Source organism: Meleagris gallopavo, chromosome 28, assembly GCF_000146605.3.
Source record: "Meleagris gallopavo isolate NT-WF06-2002-E0010 breed Aviagen turkey brand Nicholas breeding stock chromosome 28, Turkey_5.1, whole genome shotgun sequence".
Lineage (NCBI taxonomy): Eukaryota > Metazoa > Chordata > Aves > Galliformes > Phasianidae > Meleagris > Meleagris gallopavo.
In genome coordinates, this window is record NC_015038.2 from 2394463 (window position 1) to 2412209 (window position 17747).

Genomic DNA, 17747 nt, shown 5'->3' on the forward strand with positions numbered 1-17747 from the left:
CCTCAGTTTCCACCGCTCCCCGTGAAGGGCGGCCTGCAGATCCGGAAGAATGCCATCACGGACGACTACAAGGTCACCACGCAAGTGTTGGGGCTCGGCATCAACGGGAAAGTTTTGGAGATCTTCAGCAAGAAGAGCGGGGAGAAGTTCGCCCTTAAGGTGCGCGCCGGGGCTCTCCGCACTCTCTTTCCCCCGGGGCTCCCAGGTCGGGTTCCTCCGGGACCCCGGGCGGTGCGGGAGGTTCGCCCCGCCCCGAGCCCTGCTCCTCCCGGCGGCTCCGCGCTGCCCTGTGAGCGGGGACACGGGCAGCGAAACTCGGGAACCGGTTCTGCGGAGCGGGCGGTCGAGCTGCGGGCGGCCCGGACAATGGGAGCTCTGCCTCCCTGCCCTGCTGCCCGTCCGGCCGAGTTGCTTTCTATTAACAGCGCCGGGATGTAGCTTTATGGCTTTCTAATACAAACAAAGCGAATAACGTCTGCTTGTGCTGCCTTAGGAGCCCGGGCTTGGTGGGATTTGTCTGGTGAGTTTGTTTGCTCTGGTGTTCGGATGGGGTCCGTGCACTGAGCTCCATCGTGCCCACAGGTCTCCCCAGGCTCCATGAATCAGCGCGTAACAGCGAGCAGCAGCAGAGCATTTCCGTGTTACTCTGCTCATCCATTGTCTGTAACTTGTTCCTTAGCATCCCCTGTTTAGCTGTGGATCTTACAGACAGGCATTTTTGTGACCCGGAGGTTTCCTTGTTTTGAAATCACTTGTTGAGGGAAGGAAGCGTGTCTCCCTGCTGGAGAGATACAAGGGGAAGTTTGTGGAGATTGGAGCCGGGTGATGCGGGTGCAGGCAGCCTGGGAGCGCCGCGTTCCCAGCAGAGCTGCAGCTTTCGCCCACGCAGGAGCTGTTCAGAATCTCTCTGTTACCCTGAGGATGGTGTAGGCTAAACAGATAACTGTCTGGATCTGTAATCCCCACCTCTTGTTTGTAGAGTTGCCTCTCTGTTGCTCTCAGGGTTTGCCAATGTGAATGAATGAACAGGTGGGCTCTGGAGGTACAAGTGGCACTGCGAAGGTACGTGGGGACAGCATGGTGCAGAAAGCGTGTGGCTAAGGAGAGCCTCGTTCAACAGGCTGATGAAAGTTTGACTTTTCCTCCCAAAAAGCAGGCGGTTTCCATTAGCCGCACCCCGTTATGCTGCAGGGTGACACGTGTTGGCAGTTCGTTTGGGTGGAAATCAGCAAAATCCTCTTCTGTTTTGACAGATGAGCTCTTCGCTGCTTCTACAGTTGACTCAACCCTATAAAGCATGGATCCGGCACTTCCCTTTTGCAGTGCTGAAAAGGGGAAGGATGGAGCGGCGGTGCGGGGATGGGTGACACCAGGGCTCCTTCTGGGATGATTGGGGCTGCGCTGTGCTCCCACTGCTACCAGAGCACACTGCAGCTGTCAGGACTTAACGCTGAGTGCTGTATCGAAAAGCATCTTGCAGAGCAGGACTTTGTGTTATAAGTCAGGATGCCTGAGCAGCTCTTGGAGTGTGATGCTCTAAGATCTCTGCTTTGGAAAGTTGCTGGTCTTCTGCCTTCTGTCCCCTGTCCTGGCCTCTTTGCACTTCCCTGATGCAGAGAGGAGTGTTCAGCTGAGCTCTCTGGCTTTTCAAAGAGCAGCACAGCTGCTGCTGTAAGCAGTTCCTTCCAGCCCCTTAAAAACCGTTCTGTGGGGGGTTTGGGATCCCAGACAAGCTGCCCTGTGTGCACAGGTCTATGGGGTGACAGCCTGGGATGCGATGGGAGCTGACTTCATCCATCCCTTGTTCCGCAGTCGGGACGATGTCTCTGTTGGGGACCTGCAGAGGTATTTAGATTGGAATTACTCATGGGCTGCATCAGTGTGGAATGATGACCTAAAGCAGGATGCACAGAAGTGATTGCATCGAGTCGTCATGTTTCAGATGATGCTTAAAAGAATTCTGATGGCCTCTAGCCAGAAGCCGCAGCTGAAATCTCTTCGTGCCGCCTGCTTTGGTGGTGCAGCAAACCTTTCCATTCGGAACAGTTTCTCTTTACATTTTCTGTTCCAAGATCTCTTACATTAATGCAGTCCTCTGCTGGAGGGAAACAATTGTGTGTCTCCTTAGTATTAATGGTGTCTTCTGGTTACATTGTGCTTCCTCTTGGGTCAGGAGCAGCTATTATGTTGCTAAGCCTAAACAGAGAGATGCATTGAAACCAGCGTTTTGCTGAGGGTCAGTTTGCTTAAGAGCACTTTTCAGTGCTTGGGGAGAGCTTGAGCTCAGAGTTAGCGTTCCAGCAGCAATGAGAATGTTACAGCCAATTTTCTTCCAGTGCAATGATCCGTGGCAGAGATGCATCATTAAATGAAACAGTGCTGTGTGTGAGTTAATGGGTGCTAGTTTTATTAGCTGCACCGTACCTAGGTAAAAAGTGGAGCTTTTCCTTTACTTGTCTTCTTGATCGTTGTTGTTTATTTTACTAGCTTCCTGCCCTCAGTTTTATTTCTCAGCATCAAGAAGGACCTAATGCCCTCAGGATTTCACCTGCAGGGTCAGAGATGCACCTGAGCTGCTGATCTCAGCCCGCAGCTGCTGGGACCCTGTTGGGTGCACAGTGCTTTACTCCTGGGTGCTGAGCAGCATGGGGATGTGAAGACTATAGAGAAGTGATGGATGGAGCTGAAATGTGAGGTTTGAGTGGATTCTTACCCGTTTCTTCCTTTTACCTTGGTGCCGTTTATTATTAAGCAAAATTAGGCTTGTAACCTCAGTGAAAGTTTCTGTATGTAGGTCACTGCTGACCAGACTCAGCTGTGGTCAGGCTGCTGGCGTTATGTGATGCAGGATATGATGGTGGCACGGGGCTGCGAGCTGCAGATTCCACTTCTAGCTCATCTTTAGGCAAAGTGCAGGTGGGAGGTTGCTGTCTGAATTCAGCGTATGGCAGGGAAGTGGCAGGTAACCCAGACTGGAGAATGGGCCAAGTAGAGTAGGTGATGGGTTTGTTTCTTGGCTCTGTGTCATTGATGGAACAGTTTTCCTTTAAAATAAACTATCGGTACTCCTCACCCAAATTTCAGAGTAGGAAATCTTCACTTCTTCCTTCAGGTGGGAGAGCCTCAGGCTGCCTGCAGGGTTCTCCCCTCTCACAGATGGGTTTTGGAGCATCCTCAGTGCTTCAGGGCATGTTTGCGAAACAGTCTCCGTCTCACTCAGTCTCATCAGATAAGGTGAGCGATGGTTCCTCTGGTGGAGGAAGGAGCCCAGCACTTTTGTGGTTCGTTATTCTTCTGAGCTGCCTGTCCTGGAAGTAGGGCAGGCTGTATTGTAGCTGTATCTGCACAGTGCTGGGTGTGTTTGTGTAGCTGGTGGCCTTGTGGTCAGCCGTCATGGCTTAGGTGTTGTATGAAGACACTTAAGGAAGCAGAGCACCCTATTTCCCATGGCTTTCTCTAGCTTCATTTGAGATCATGTGCTTTATCCTTCATATAAACCAGCTGGAAAAATACCCTCGAAGTGATGGAGTGTGTGAATATCCTGGGCTTTTGCTCCAGAGGAACAGAACACACGTTCTGTCTGCGGTACTTCTGCTCCTGTGTCAGTGGTGGGATTTTTGTGAGCTCTACCATGTATTTTATGTAACCAAAAATGTATTCACTGTGGCTTTTTGTGCAACTCATAGTTTTAAAACCGTGGAAAGTATCGTGACATCACCGGGGCTTTTCCAACGCGGTGGTTTATTATCTCATTGACCAAAAGAGTTTACTGAGTTGGGTTTTGAGTTTATTTAAACAATTTATGATCGGCCATAATCCCTTCAGATTACATTACATGTTCCGAACAGTCATATTGACAACACAGATAAACTGATAACAGCCTGGGAGCCGGGGACTGACTTTTGCTTTGGCAAATGCTCAGGAAATGATAGGGGCCCTTTCTCTTAATGACTGAATGCCCTGGGGCTTGTAAAGGAGATCAGTGCTTCCTATGCTCGCAGGCTGGAAGGTGGGGGTTTACTGGAGTTGGCCATAAAGTGAGAGCCTAAATGCCTGCCCTCGCCCCAGGCTCACAGATGACATCTAGATAAGCCCGGTGTCCTCATGCCTTGGCTGGACTGGTCAGGAGAGCTCCAAGAGAACTCTAGCTGAAGAAGCATGGGGGGATGTGGGGGCTTGCTCTGTGCTGATGTTACGGGTGGAAGGAGCCTGCGTGCTGTGCTCGCTGTAGGCCCCAGGCCCGTGTAGGCCTTGCAGGCTGCAGTCAGGCCCCTCTCCCAGCCCGGCGTGCCTGGCCTCAAGTTGCAGCATTCAGGCAGCATGAGCTCACCTCCTGGTTTCCAAGAATAACGCGCTGCCTCCCCTCCCCTGCGCCGGGCTGGCTGCTCTGGGGCTGCCCCTGGGGCCTCTCAGGCCTGTGCTCCCCCAGGCCTCCCCTGCCGTGGCGTGGGGTGCTGCTGGGCTCCTCTCCCGGCTGTGGGGTGGTCAGGACCCATTTGAGCCAGCAGGTTGAGTAAGGAGAGGCTGAGGGTGTAGGTCCATGAGGATCAAGGCAGTCCTTCCAGCAGCCCCATGGACACAGTGCTACCTGATTTATTTGATTTCTTTGCCTTAATAAACCTGCTGGGAGCCCAGGCTGTCCCAGGTGGCCGTGCTGGGATGGGGCTTCAGCACGATCTGGGCTTCTGTCCATCCTGATCATCACCTGTGGGCAGCTGGCATTGCTCCTTAGCAGTGAGCACCCTGCATGCAGGAGGCGAGGCTGAGTCCAGAGAGCTCCAGCAACCTTATATGCTGTGCTGGAAGCACGTGGAGCCCAGCCACGGCTCAGCCTCGAGCCTGATGCTGCTGGGGAGGATGGCGTCATCTTCCCATGAATTAGTGCATCATGTTGGTGCGTGGCTTTGCTGTGACAAAGGAAATTCTCCCAGCGGAAAGGGCAGGTGAGCAAGTTGGCTCAAACAGCCTGTGACTGTTGCGGTGTTTGCCGTCATATGTAATGAGATTATTTAAGCTGTTGGCGTCAGGGATGCATGTGATTATGCGCCAGGGCACCCAGCAAGCTGCAGTCTAAACTAGAGATAAAGTTCAAAATACAATCTCAGATCTGAATGTTCCTGGGGTGTCCAGCCAGGCAGGCACTCTGCAGTTCAGCTCCTGTAAGACATCCCAGTTTGGGATCATTGGAAGGATGGACTTGTTTTCTCCATCATAATCACATTTGCTGCCTCTCAGTGTTTGCCCCTGCCTGCAGGCAGCTCCCTGGGTTCTCTTGGTGAGTTCAGCCCTTTCAGCTCTCCCGTCCTTAGGATGGCAATGTGCATGAGTTTGGACTGTCATTGCCATGTGCCTTTCATGCTGGAGCAGACAAAAGCTGCACAGCAGTAGGCCAGGGATTTGCTGAGGGGCTGAGACCTTTTCAGGCAGCCCCATCTCTGGGTTCTCATGGGGTGGATGTGGAGCATCCTCTGCTCTGACTCTGCAAAAATGAGCAGTTCTCAGTCCACTTTCCTTGCCCATGTCCTCTAGCTCTGAAACATGGTGTAGAGCTCGTGTAGCCTCTTGAAAGTCTCCTTGGACTCCCTGCCAAATGCGTGTTTTCAGGGAATGAACTGGAGCTGGGACTGCTTGGAAATTTGGCAGTGTGTTCCATCAGCCGCAGTAGTCGTGGCTGGAGCTGATAGGTGCGGGTGGAAGCAGGTCAAGCAGCACTGCTCGGAAATGGGCACGGCATCCCACTTGTCTTATCCTCAGTGAGGCTGGGGGAAAGCATGTGCAATCAGATCTAAGCAAACAGGGAAGAATGTGTGTTATTTCCAGCTTGCTGTAAATAAATAAATAAACAAACGGGGAGGAAGGCTGGCCTGGTAGCAAGACTGTTTTTATTTTAAGTAGTAATGATAGCCGTATTGTGTGCACCGTCTTGAAATTCAAGAACAGGTTTAATAATTTCTGTATCCATGTGCATTAGCAGAAGGGCAGGGATTGTGCTCGCTGTCTTTATCACTGTGGGTATCATGTCCCATCCCCCTCTGATGCAGCCAGGCTGCAGGAACCATTGGAGCCCATGTTGGCCTCCTCTCTGCTCTGCTGCATCTCCCTTTTCCTCTCCAGCCATTTCGCAACGTTGCTGCTCATGAGCCTGAGCAGATCTCTAAGAAAACATGGGCTGCTGTTGCACAAGTTGCTCTGCCACAGTGGTTGGATGCCTTTCTGTGGAAGGGGAAAGGGTGGGCTTGCTGGGAAGTTTAAAACCAAGCTGTCTCCTGGAAGTCATCAGAACTGGGCGCTGGTGTTTTGGGGTGTGTGCACCCTGTGCCATGGGTTAGGTGTGGATTTCTAGCTGTGGCACACAGTGTGTGGTGCCTTGCTCGTGGGAAGAAAGATCTGGGGAGCCTGCCTGAAAATTCCCGGGGGAATGCCTTCATCCGGCTAACTTGGGGGCTTGCAAGATTCTTGCTTTTTTTCTTCAGTGAGTTTCCCTGCAAGGAGAAATCTCTTCCCAGCACCAGGGACACGAGAGAGAGCAACCGCCCCGCGACTGATGGGAAATTCACTTTGACTCTTGGATGGAAGTTCAGAGCACAGGAACTCTCCCTGCTTTCCTGTCTGACATGTAAACATGCAGCCCTCTCCCATCAGCCAGACTGTCCCATCTGGGAGGTGGCCACACCTCGCTGTTTGGCTCTGGTGACTCTGTGGTTCGTTCTGTGTAAGCATCTCCCTCCTTGTATCCCCATTCACGCTCTTTATTCTGCTCTGGGGATGGAACTTCCAGTGTGTTATCGTGGGGAAGTCATCTCCCTGCCCGTGGCACAAGGTGGCTTTTCTGGAATTGGTGCAAAGCAGGACCCAAGAGCTGCTTCCCCTCATCCTGTGCCTGGGGGTCCATGGTGAACCAATGTGTTGAGCTGACAGTACCACGTTGGTTTGGTTTTAGGGGCTGGGGAGGGGATCGTCTGGGATGAACGGTCCCAGACAGCTCTCCGGGTGCTGGGGCAGTGGCAGTAAATGCAGTGATAATTTCTGTTTGTTCGTTTGTTTTCATCTTTGTTTAAGTGCCCCTGCTTTTTTGCTTTTATCCTTTCATCCCCCTGTCCATTGTGATGTAGCAGGCGAAACACTGGCTGTCGTACTTAGTAAGAAAACAAGGAACTTAGTACTTAAAAACTGCCTAGCAGTGGGATACTGAGCATCTGTGAAAAGATCAGCAAGTCTTCCCAGCGTGTGCGTGTTCTCGCTGTGTATTTAAAAGATGCAAGCAGATAAAACCTCAGCTATTGACTCCTTGCTCTGCAGTGTGCTCAGTGCTGGCCCTCTTCGTGGGAGCTGCTTTTAGACACCAACGTTTCCTTCTCAGTAGTGGTGAGAGGGGAGAAGGTTTTTCCTCTGATGGTGCTTTTGGAGGCGTGTGCGTCCCGGCGCTGTGCTGAATTATGCATGCTTGCGGGATGAGGTATTCCGAGGTTACGGGCTGACCGGGCTGCTGAGCCCCGTCCTGGCTCTGCCAGACCTCCCTGCCTCCCTCCTGCTCCCCGTGCCCAGCGTGGGGCTGCTGCTAGTGCTGGGAGAGCTAATAATAGCAGCTGTGTCCTGAGTGCTTTAATGAGGTGCCAGCAGGATGCGAAAAGGGCTTTTTAAAATAGAAGCGTAACTGTGTTTTCCTCTCAGCTGGAATTGTCTCACGATGCCTGGTGCAGAGGGGCTGAGCTCTGCAGGGGGGGTCGGGAGCTGGAAGGGCTGAGGGCTGGGAGCTGGGTGGGCTCGGCGGGGCTTCCCACATGTGGGGACAGTTCGTGGGTGGCAGGAGGCTCCCGACATCACTGCTGCTGTGGCCCCAAGGCCTCTTTCAGCTCCAGTTGCTATACAAGGCCACGTGCAGGGATGGTGGGGATCTGCAGGGAGGCACAGCCTGCTGCTAGTGGGGCTGCTTGTTTGTTCCCACTGCGTTGCTTTGAGGTCAGGATTTCCTCTGTAATGCTTCTTGCTCCGGTGCTCAAGGGTACACGTGCCCATGGATTGCTTTGGGTTGGAGGGTTGCTCAGCTCTTAACCCGTGTGGCTTTGTTGCAAAACATTTGCAGTGTGCCGCTGTACAAACTATCATACGGATCCTGCAGAATGCGAGGGCTGCGGAATACCCCCGGAGCAGCAGGAGGAGGAGCAGAGCAGCTCTGGGAAAGCCCGAGGAGCTTTTACGGTGTGGAGCGGAGGACAAAGGCGGAGGAGGGCGGTCACATCTCCGGGGGGAGCATGCTCAGGGAGGCAGCCGTGGGGCCCCTGCTTGCGCAGACAAAGGCTTGTTATGAAATCTCCGTGTTGCTCTTGTTCCGACCTTCCCCCTGCACAACACAAAACCTCCTTTCAATAGCAGCAGCGGCCGCTTAACGCAGGAGCTGGTTACATAGGGCAGCAGCCGGCCCCGTGTCCCTGGCAGCACCCAGACCACGTGGGGAAGGATGGGGGGAGGGCACAGCTCATCCCAGGGCATTCCCACATCCCAAACGTTGGTTTTGGGTATGGAGAGGGGAGCTGATTACCTTCTAGGGTGATGTGGCACGTGTGGGATGCGTGACTGGGGTGCAGAGCTCTGAGGTGACCCCCAGGATCGGGCTGCTGTGGTTTGGGGTGTGTGTCCCTGGGCTTGGTGTCAGGAGATGCTTGCTGACTGCTGGTGTTGACAGAGCCTGCCAAGGGTACAAAATGCTCTTAAACAAATCACCGTGGAGAGGACGGAGTGATGCAAACGTGCTGTGCGTCACCGAGCTTCAAGGGCACGTAAATAAAACCTTGATGATGCCCTGAATGGTGATAGCAGTTTCGGGAGTGCTGTGGTGCATCCTGATGGCTTTTCCCAACCCATCTGGGAGAAGGAGGCTACTCAAAAACAGCTTGAATAAGTAATTATGGGGTTCTCTGTGCAGCCAGGCAAAGGATTGCTCTGAGGCTGCTGGGGCCAGGGACCCAGAGGGATGTTCCGAGCTCCTGGTTCTTGCTCAGGGCTGGGACCACCAGTGTGTCTGCCTGGGGGGAACCCTATGGACTCAGGGCTTAAGCTGGCACCCTGCTGTGGCACTGAGATGCTGCAGTGTGGGCTGGAGCTGTGGATTTTCAGGCCATGCGTGCTGCCTGGGGAGGGAAGTACAAAGTACGTAGGTCAGAGCCGAGTTAATGGTTTACACAGTGCTTGCTTCTGTATTAAACACACCCATAAATATCAACCACTTCCTATCATAAAGGACATGTATGTGCTTTTCCATTCACGAGTGCAGCAGCTCTGATAGGAAATCTGATTAGACACATGGCTTCAGGGCTGGGATCTGAAGGGAGGGCTGGAAGCAGCCTCAAAGGCTCTGCAAGGAGGTGGTGATAAAGAGACTGAGTGTGAAACGCTGCCTGGCCTTGGTGTAGCTCATGTGAGGGTGTTGTTGTTCACCTCTCCCCAACTTCTCATTTTCCTTTTGCTTTTTGTAGTGCAGACCCTGGTGCTGATGGCAGTGCTGGTCTCTGTCTGGCCCCAAGCCAGCCAGCGCTGTCCCCTGTTTGTCCTTCTCACCTGGTGTCACAGTGATTGCTAGCAGGGGATGACCTGAGAAAGGGATGAACAGCATTTGAGGCATTCTGGGGTCCTTTCACCTCTATGTGATTTATGCCCTGCTCAAGCATCAGTCCACGCTGCTTCTGCTAGAAGCAGCAGAAGCAGGCTGGGCTAAGGTATTAACACACAGTGCAAACCCTACTGTCTCATTAGGACAGAAGAATAATGAGTGAGTCACCAAAATTCAGTATTTCTTCTGATGTACGGGATGGCGGTGAGAATAGGATCATTCCCAGACAAAACCCAGGAACCGAAAGGTCCTCTCATGTTGTTTTTCTCAGATACACGAAGCAGACACTCATCATTTGTCTCTATTAAGCGCTGCTGCCTGCCGTTGGCGTGCCGTCGCTGAGAGGCTCTGAGTCAGCAGGGCTGCCTCGTGCTGCCATTTACCTGCTCTGACTTCTCCCGTGAGTTCTGCAGCTCCATCCCTGCATCCTCATCCTGCTGTCCCTGCTGTGCCGATGCCCTGGGTACTTGCATGGGACCCTTAAATCGCTGTACTTGGATTTTGCTGCAGCGGAGCCAGGCTTGCTGAGCAGCAGCATCCCACTGCATGAGGCCCTGGCAGGTGGCTCCTGGTTAAGCCACAGCCTTTTTGCTCATTGCCTTTGTGAGCCCGGATGGCCTTTTGTTGCTGCCTGAAAAGCTGAATAGCTGCCACATCTGTTGTGGGTGAGGAAAGGCTCAGCAGATGCCCTGGGCTGGGGGCAGCAGGATGGGGGTCCTCGGTGTCCCCCTGCAGCAGGACCAGCCTCAGCTGCGCTGCTGTGGTGTTGCTCAATGCTTGCAATGCTCTTCCTTCCGGGATTTTGCTGGCTTTGCTCTTGCAGGGCTCCTTGTGAAAGCATCATGCAATCACCACAGCTCTTCCCACGGCATCCTGCATCCTCTGCCCGCTTGTGAAACTGCCAACTCACGTTGGCATCGCCAGCAAAACATGTGGCCACAATGGCGTGGGGACTGCAGGAGGTGTTTGAAATGGAGAGTAAGCAGGGAGGAGGAAAGAGTCCAGGAAGCTGGGCTTCCTCCCTGCTCTCCTGTTGCTCTGAGGGGGACTGTAGCTGGTAAGGGGGGCCTGGGATGCAGCTGTGTGGGGCTGTTGCTTGGAGGGTCCCAAATGGTGTGATGCTAAAAGCAGCAAACAGAAGTAGGAGTTGTCCTGGTGGGGCAGGAGCTCTGCAAATGTGTTGGCAGCTTGTTTTTTTTTGTTTTTGTTTTTGTTTGTTTGTTTCTTTTGCCAGAGTAAAGTGTGAAGCACTGCTGATGGGGGAGCAGAAAAATAAAGATACATCTGGCTGTGGCAGCAGGCCGGGGCTGCTGTTAAATCCCTGAGCTGTGGGATGCCAAGCAAAGCATGGTCCTGCCCTGCTGGGTGCCTGCAGGGAGCTCCCTGCTTCCACCTGCTGTGACTCACACACACGACATCATGGGGGGTGGTGGGGCTGATTCAGCTCTGTCTGTGTGTGTGTGGGGGGGAAGCAGAGCATGTTCTGTGTGTGCTCTGCTCCCTTCCTTCCTTCCTGGCTCCCACCCACCTCCCTGCAGCACACTGAGGGTCTCCAAGGGCTCTCAGTCACTGCAGAATTTCATGTCTGATGCTGCTCTGAAAACCTGGGCAGCCCCAGCCTGGCACCGTGGGCTGGGGGCAGTTAACTCTTGAACATGAGGTGCTTGTCCTATTGCAGCCTTCTCTTTGCAAGCCAAGAAATATAAATATGGCTGCACCCTGGATAGCAGAGCTAAAATGGGGACATGGGCAGTGTTACCAAACACACCCAAATATGCTGGACGTAGAGCACACGTGACCGGAGTGAGCAGCAGACTGCAGAAAAATAGCTTTGTTTTGCAGCACTAAGATGGTGTTAATGGAATCTGGGGGCAGTGGTTAAAGACCTGAGCTACAAGTGGGAAAGCCAGGGCTCGGATTGTAACTGGGAATGGGGATAAGCCAATCTTCGTCACTTTCCATGAGTGTGTGGTGCTGTGTTTTAACCTGAAATGGGAAGGCATGAAGGTTTGTTGTTGGCTCCGCAGAGCTTGTTGGGGGGCTCGGCACCAGTAGGTGCTGTAGGGCAGGGGATGGTGGAGGTGGAGGTGGAGGAGGGGGTGTGGGATGCTTTCATAATGGCTTGGGCATTACCACGTCCCTTCTGCATCCCCCTTCCCCTCCCACCTCCCTGTGCCCGGCCCTTAGTGGGCACCAGGAACATTTCCTAAATAGACCCAATCATGCCCTTAAGGAGGCTGGCTGTGCTCTTCTATCGCATAGCCAGCAGGAAGCCGGAGTGAGGCTGGCCTGTTGGCTGAGCTGAATGGCAGAGGGTGTTTGGGAGGCCATCAGGAAGCTGTTTGCTTGCCTGTGGGTGCCTGAGTACAAAAGCAAATGTCACAAAAGCAAATGTCACGGCCGTGCTGTACAGGTAATGGAGGTGGCTGTCTCAAGCTCGTTAGGAATACAATTAAGCTCCCTGAAAAGCACTTTAAAAATTGGATGTATATTTTTGTACATCTCCTAGTTGTCTTGCTTAGAATTACTCTGTCTGCTTCCTGCTGTTCAATTTTCCCAGCGTGCAATTACTATTTGTTTTCTTTTTTTTTTCCCCCTTTAAACTTCCTGACTCCCCACCCAGGCTGTTGGAGCAGAGCTGTGGATAACAAAGCTTTTCTCCAGGCCCTGTCCCAGCTGTGTGCTGCTGGAGATGCAGCAGCCTTTCCCCACCATCTGTGATGCTGCAGAGAGAGGTGTGGAAATACAGCATGATTTTTCCTAAGGCCAACCCTATTCCTGGTGCCAAAGCCCCCAGTGCCAACCTGAGGTCAGGGCAGTGCGTGCTTTGCTCTGAAAAACCCAACCCCAGAGCTGCTGAAGGCAGGAAGGAAGATGAAATACACTCAGGATAGGCACAGTTGTTGCTCTATATTTAGAAGTATAATAATTAAGGCTGGTTGTTTATCCTGACGAACACGGTAATTAATAGTCTGTGGCAGCCTAGCAAATCCTTCCTGCACCTGGGAACTGTGAGTTGTCTTTGGGAAGGGCAAGGGCCTCATTAGAGGGCTGCTGCTATTTGGGGAACATCTGGCTGCTGCTTTGTCCCTTCCTCGGATGTGTGTGCTTTGGGCTCACGGCCTCTGGAGCTGCCTGTGTGTGGGGCCCTGAGCAGAATGACCCCACCATGAGCAGAAGGTGAGGTGTGGGGCCAGAGGTGGTGGCTGGATGCAGATGTTGGCCCCAAGGATCAGTGCCTGTGGATGGGCGGTGTGTGACTGCCTGGGGAGGATTTTGGTGGCACTCGGGGATGTGATGCTAACAAAGCAGCTTCGTAAGCACGGTGAGAAGTGGTGCTGGTTGGTGTTCTGGGGTGCAGGAATCTCAGATGTGATGCGGGGAAATGAGGACAAGTGGCTTGGGCTGATGTAAGGATGTAGGGGAGAAGGGTGCAGAGGAGCCCTGGATTCGTGGGGGAGCTGAGAGCAAATCAACCCCGTGTTAACGCACGAGCCTGGCTTCTGCTGGAGCGCTGTGGTACTGCAGTGTTCCCTGCTGGGCACAGGGCTGCAAACGGGGCACTTCCAGGCCATCTGCCTTCCCTGGAGCTGCTCTTCATTGGCTTTTGCTATCCACCAGGATCACTGGCGCTGGATCAGGAGCGCAGCTGAGGGTTAACAGGACGGGCTGCACTCTGTCACCCCCCCGGGTGCTTCTCGGAGCGGTGGCTTTGCGCTGCTCCCGCTAGATGGAGATGGAGGCATTGCATGCAGCACCGAGCTGTGCTCACACAGTGCCTGCCTGCCTTGCCTGGTGCCTGCTGCTCTGCTCCTCGGGGTGCTGAGCTGATGGAGTTCTGCCTCTTTGCAGATGCTGCAGGATTGCCCCAAGGCGCGCAGGGAAGTGGAGCTGCACTGGAGGGCGTCGCAGTGCGCACACATTGTCCGCATCATGGACGTCTATGAGAACCTCTACCAGGGGAGGAAGTGTCTGCTCATTGTCATGGAGTGGTGAGTGCACTGGGGCTGTGTGATGGGGAGGGGTGAGGTGTCCCACTGGGGGACACTGGCGCCGTGAGAGGTGTTGCACTGTGATGTTCAGGACGGACTTCCAAGGTGCCGTGTGCCCTGTGCTGGCTCTGAGTCATTCTGAAAACTCGCTCAGGCTTCAGGCCTGAGTTCTGGCAGCAGATGGGTCATAACCAAACTCGCTTTGGCCGAGCAAAGCCAGGCTCAGCACCAGGTGCTGGCACCCAGCGACGCAGTGTGGTCAGCAGCACCTCAGCCAGTAGCGCTGCTGAGCCAGCCTGCTTTGGGTGGCTGCTTGATACAACATGGGGAGGAGGAGGGATGAAGGGGAAAGTATTGAAACCACATCCCAACCGCAGCTGTGATTTAATACAACTTTCTTGCCAAAACCTCTGGCAAGCTGGTAGGTTGCCTGGGGGGGCAGAGGGTGCACGGAGAAGCTCTGGGATGGGAAGAAGCTTAGAACCATATCAGGACATGGGAGCTGCAGGTGGGATAGGCTGGGATGGGATGGGATGTCTGCCTGCATAGGAGGAGATGGTGGAGTGACGGGCAGTGTGTCCTTAGGGTGGAGACGGTGGGTGCTGCATGCTATTGTGGTGGCTTCCCTCTGTCCAAGGGGTGCTTGGGATGCACCTCCATGCACAGTGCAGTGTGACCATAACCAAGTGATGTGTGGTACTCCCGGGTGGTTTGGTGCTGTCCATGTTGCAAGATGTCCAGCTTGAGATGCTATCTGCACCAGGAAGGCCAGGAGCTGTTTCTGCTTGAATTAGATAAGGCTGAGACAGGAAGTGCTGTTATCCCTGTTCTCATGGAGAAGCGATCTCTGATCTTATCCTTGATCTGTCTTGGAGCTGAGCCTTTCCTTAGGGCATATGGGGAGCCCTCGAGGCCCAGGAGCCATTCCAGTTTCCCCTCCCCTTCCCAGAGCCTTATCTGTGAGCTGCTCTGCTGCATTGGAGTCCATTTCTGCCTCTCTCTCCATCCCATCTCCAAACCAACGTGAACCATGCCATGCAGATCCACTAGTAGAGCTCAGCTCTGCACCCTGCCTGTTGGGATTTGGGAGATGTCACCCATTCCCATGCCGGCACATGGCACCATGCTGTGCAGCCACCTGAGCTCAGCACTTCGCACAGTACGGGGTTTCCTCCCCGCGTGATAGTTGTCTCGTGAGCTAAACTAGGCCAAGAGGTACTCTCGCCACATTAGAGCATTTTGCTGTCTTTACTGTAAATGTGTTTTTGTGGCTTGGTGGGCAGACCACGTCCGTTCGTGCCTGGCATCTCTGCAGCGCATGCGAATCCTCTGCCCCTCTCATTTCTGGAGCACCGCTGCCTAGAAGTATCAACCTCAGAGTGGGGATGGAGAGGAGCTGCATCTCTTGCTGAACTCATGCAGCTCCTGGCTGGGCACCAAAGGGTCTGACGTTGCTCGAGTTGGGGCTGCTGACATGCTCCCTCTGTCCCTAACCCTGCTGCTTCTCTTCCAGCTTGGATGGTGGGGAGCTCTTCAGCCGGATCCAGGACAGGGGAGACCAGGCCTTCACGGAGCGGGGTATGGTGCCCACAGTGACCTCTATTCAATCCTTGAGCAATTTCTTGCTCCTTGTAGGAATGTCCCATTCCCCTTGTATCAGTATCAGGGTTTTGCATTTGGGGAATGCCAAGTTTGGATGTGGGTGCCCAGCCCTTGATCACAACTCCTGTTTTTCTTGCTCAGTCAAGAGCAGAGCTAAGGGATGTTTTCTCAGCATCCATTGCACTCCAGCACAGAAACACTGCCCCCAAATCCATAAAACACGAACTCTGGGGGTTGTGGTTTTATAGGGAACACATGATCTGTGGAATCACTGCTTGGGGGAGGGAGGTTTCAGGTAGAGGAAGCACTTCTGGCTTCAGCCATAAGCTTTGACTCCTGTTCTGAACAGTAACCTAGGGAACAGTGCCTGCTGTAAGTCACCTACAAATGCTTTTATTGGTTTCCTTGCTGCTTCAGAGGCCTCAGAGATAATGAAAAGCATTGGGGAAGCCATCCAGTACCTGCATTCGATCAACATCGCGCACCGAGATGTGAAGGTAGGAGCGGTGCTGAGCCCTGCCCTGCCACAGCACTGCTGGGGCTGTCCCCAGCCCTGCCCTCACCTCTTGTCCCTTATCTTCCCGCAGCCGGAAAACCTCTTGTACACCTCCAAAAGGCCCAATGCTGTGTTAAAGCTCACTGACTTTGGCTTTGCTAAAGAAACCACCACACACAACTCCTTGGCCACTCCGTGCTACACGCCGTACTACGTGGGTAAGCTGCTGGGGGCTGAGCTCTCAGGTCTGCAGGGATGAGGGTGAGGGGACCCCTCCTTGGTTGGAAGTTGGAGGGAAGCTCAGAGGGACCATGCTTACTGCCTGCAGCACAGCCCATCAGCTCTGCACCCACCTAATGGTGAAGCAGTTTTGGGGATGGTCAATTGCTGGATTGCTTTTTGCTGCTTTTGGGGTTTGCTGCTTTTTGGGTGCAGCTTTGCTCGTGCTTGCAGGATGAGCTGCTCCATGCGTGGTACTCTGTGTGCAGCACTTGGCACAGGCACTGCATGGACAACACTGCTGTGCTTGTGCTACAGCTTCATGCTGCAAGGTGGCACAGGCTCTGTGCATTGCACTGGAGCTGCACCCCAAAACTCACTCTCTTGTCCCTCAGCCCCTGAGGTGCTGGGCCCGGAGAAGTATGATAAATCCTGTGACATGTGGTCCCTCGGCGTCATCATGTACATTCTGTAAGTCAGCCATTCCCTCTCCATCCTGGTGGGGTGTCCCATCACCTGCTGCTTCCTGCTGGGAGCACACACTGATGCTGCCACACTCCACGCAGGCTGTGTGGGTACCCCCCCTTCTACTCCAACCATGGCCTCGCCATCTCCCCTGGCATGAAGAAACGAATCCGCATGGGCCAGTATGAGTTTCCCAACCCCGAGTGGTCAGAAGTGTCGGAGGAAGGTAAAGCCTGTTGTGGGGCAGGCTTGAACTGGGTTGGGGCATTTGGGGGGCTGCGTGCAGGTGTTTTGGGGCTGGGGGGAGCTGCCCTGGGACCTACCCGTGCCCCCTTCTTCTCACCTTCTTGCAGTGAAGCAGCTGATCCGCAACCTGCTGAAGACGGACCCAACTCAACGCATGACGATAACGGAGTTCATGAATCACCCCTGGATCATGGTGAGCAGTGGGATGTGCTGGAATGGGGCTGGGGGCTGGGATATGGGGATGGGACACCCCTTGCTGATGCTGCTCTGCTCCCCCCTGCAGCAATCCATGCAGGTGCCCCAGACCCCACTGCACACCAGCCGTGTGCTGAAGGAGGAGAAGGATCTATGGGAGGATGTGAAGGTAAGACTCTTCTGAATTGATTTTCTTCCTCCAAAAGCTCTGTGCTCTGGGTACTGCCTGGTTCTACCTTTCCCTCGTGCTGGGCAGGTCCCAGATTGGGCCAATCCACACTGGAATTGCAATTCAGTATAAAATTACGATGCAAATCCCAGTGGATGGAGTGGGCTGGAAAAATGAGCTGCGGATCCATTGGTCCCATCCCATAATTTCCTTATGATTGGGACTGGGGGAGGTGGCAGAGACCCCCTTGGGGTCTCTTTGGGGTGTCACAGCAGAGCTGACGGGTGCTGTGCTCTGCCCATCCCTGCAGGAGGAGATGACGAGCGCGTTGGCCACCATGCGAGTGGACTACGAACAAATCAAGATCAAGAAAATCGAGGATTCCTCCAACCCTTTGCTGATGAAGAGGAGAAAGAAAGCCAACCCTGCGGAGCCTGCTGCACTCCCACACTGAGGGCGCCTGCACCGCCGGCCCTTGAGAAAGCAATAACTATATATATATTTTTTTTAAGAAAAAAAAAGACAAAAAGAGGCAGACTGTTATATCAAGCGCATGGAATTCAGACATTTATACCAGACTAGTTATTTTTAGCTACTCACCTGTGTTTCTGACCTTTCTGGAGCAGGCGATATCCCCCCTCTGATCCACGCTCTCCAACCAGGGGGGTTTTGTCCTATAGGTGAACGACGCTGATAATTGGATTTTATTTTTTTCCCTTTTGTGAAACATTTTTGTTTTTTATTTTTATTGTGTTT

The 17747-nt window shown here is 53.6% G+C and overlaps 1 protein-coding gene across 1 annotated transcript; it reads left to right on the forward strand.

The window, feature by feature from the left end:
* On the forward strand, nt 1-17663 carry MAPKAPK2 (MAPK activated protein kinase 2; the record flags this gene model as incomplete). Its single annotated transcript, XM_010724297.2, has 10 exons — nt 1-159; nt 13460-13599; nt 15113-15177; nt 15619-15698; nt 15789-15915; nt 16312-16387; nt 16483-16607; nt 16735-16820; nt 16911-16991; nt 17302-17663. Coding segments are annotated over 10 exons (1083 nt in total), but the record flags the coding sequence as incomplete, so codon positions are not given.
* Between the last annotated feature and the right edge of the window lie 84 nt (nt 17664-17747).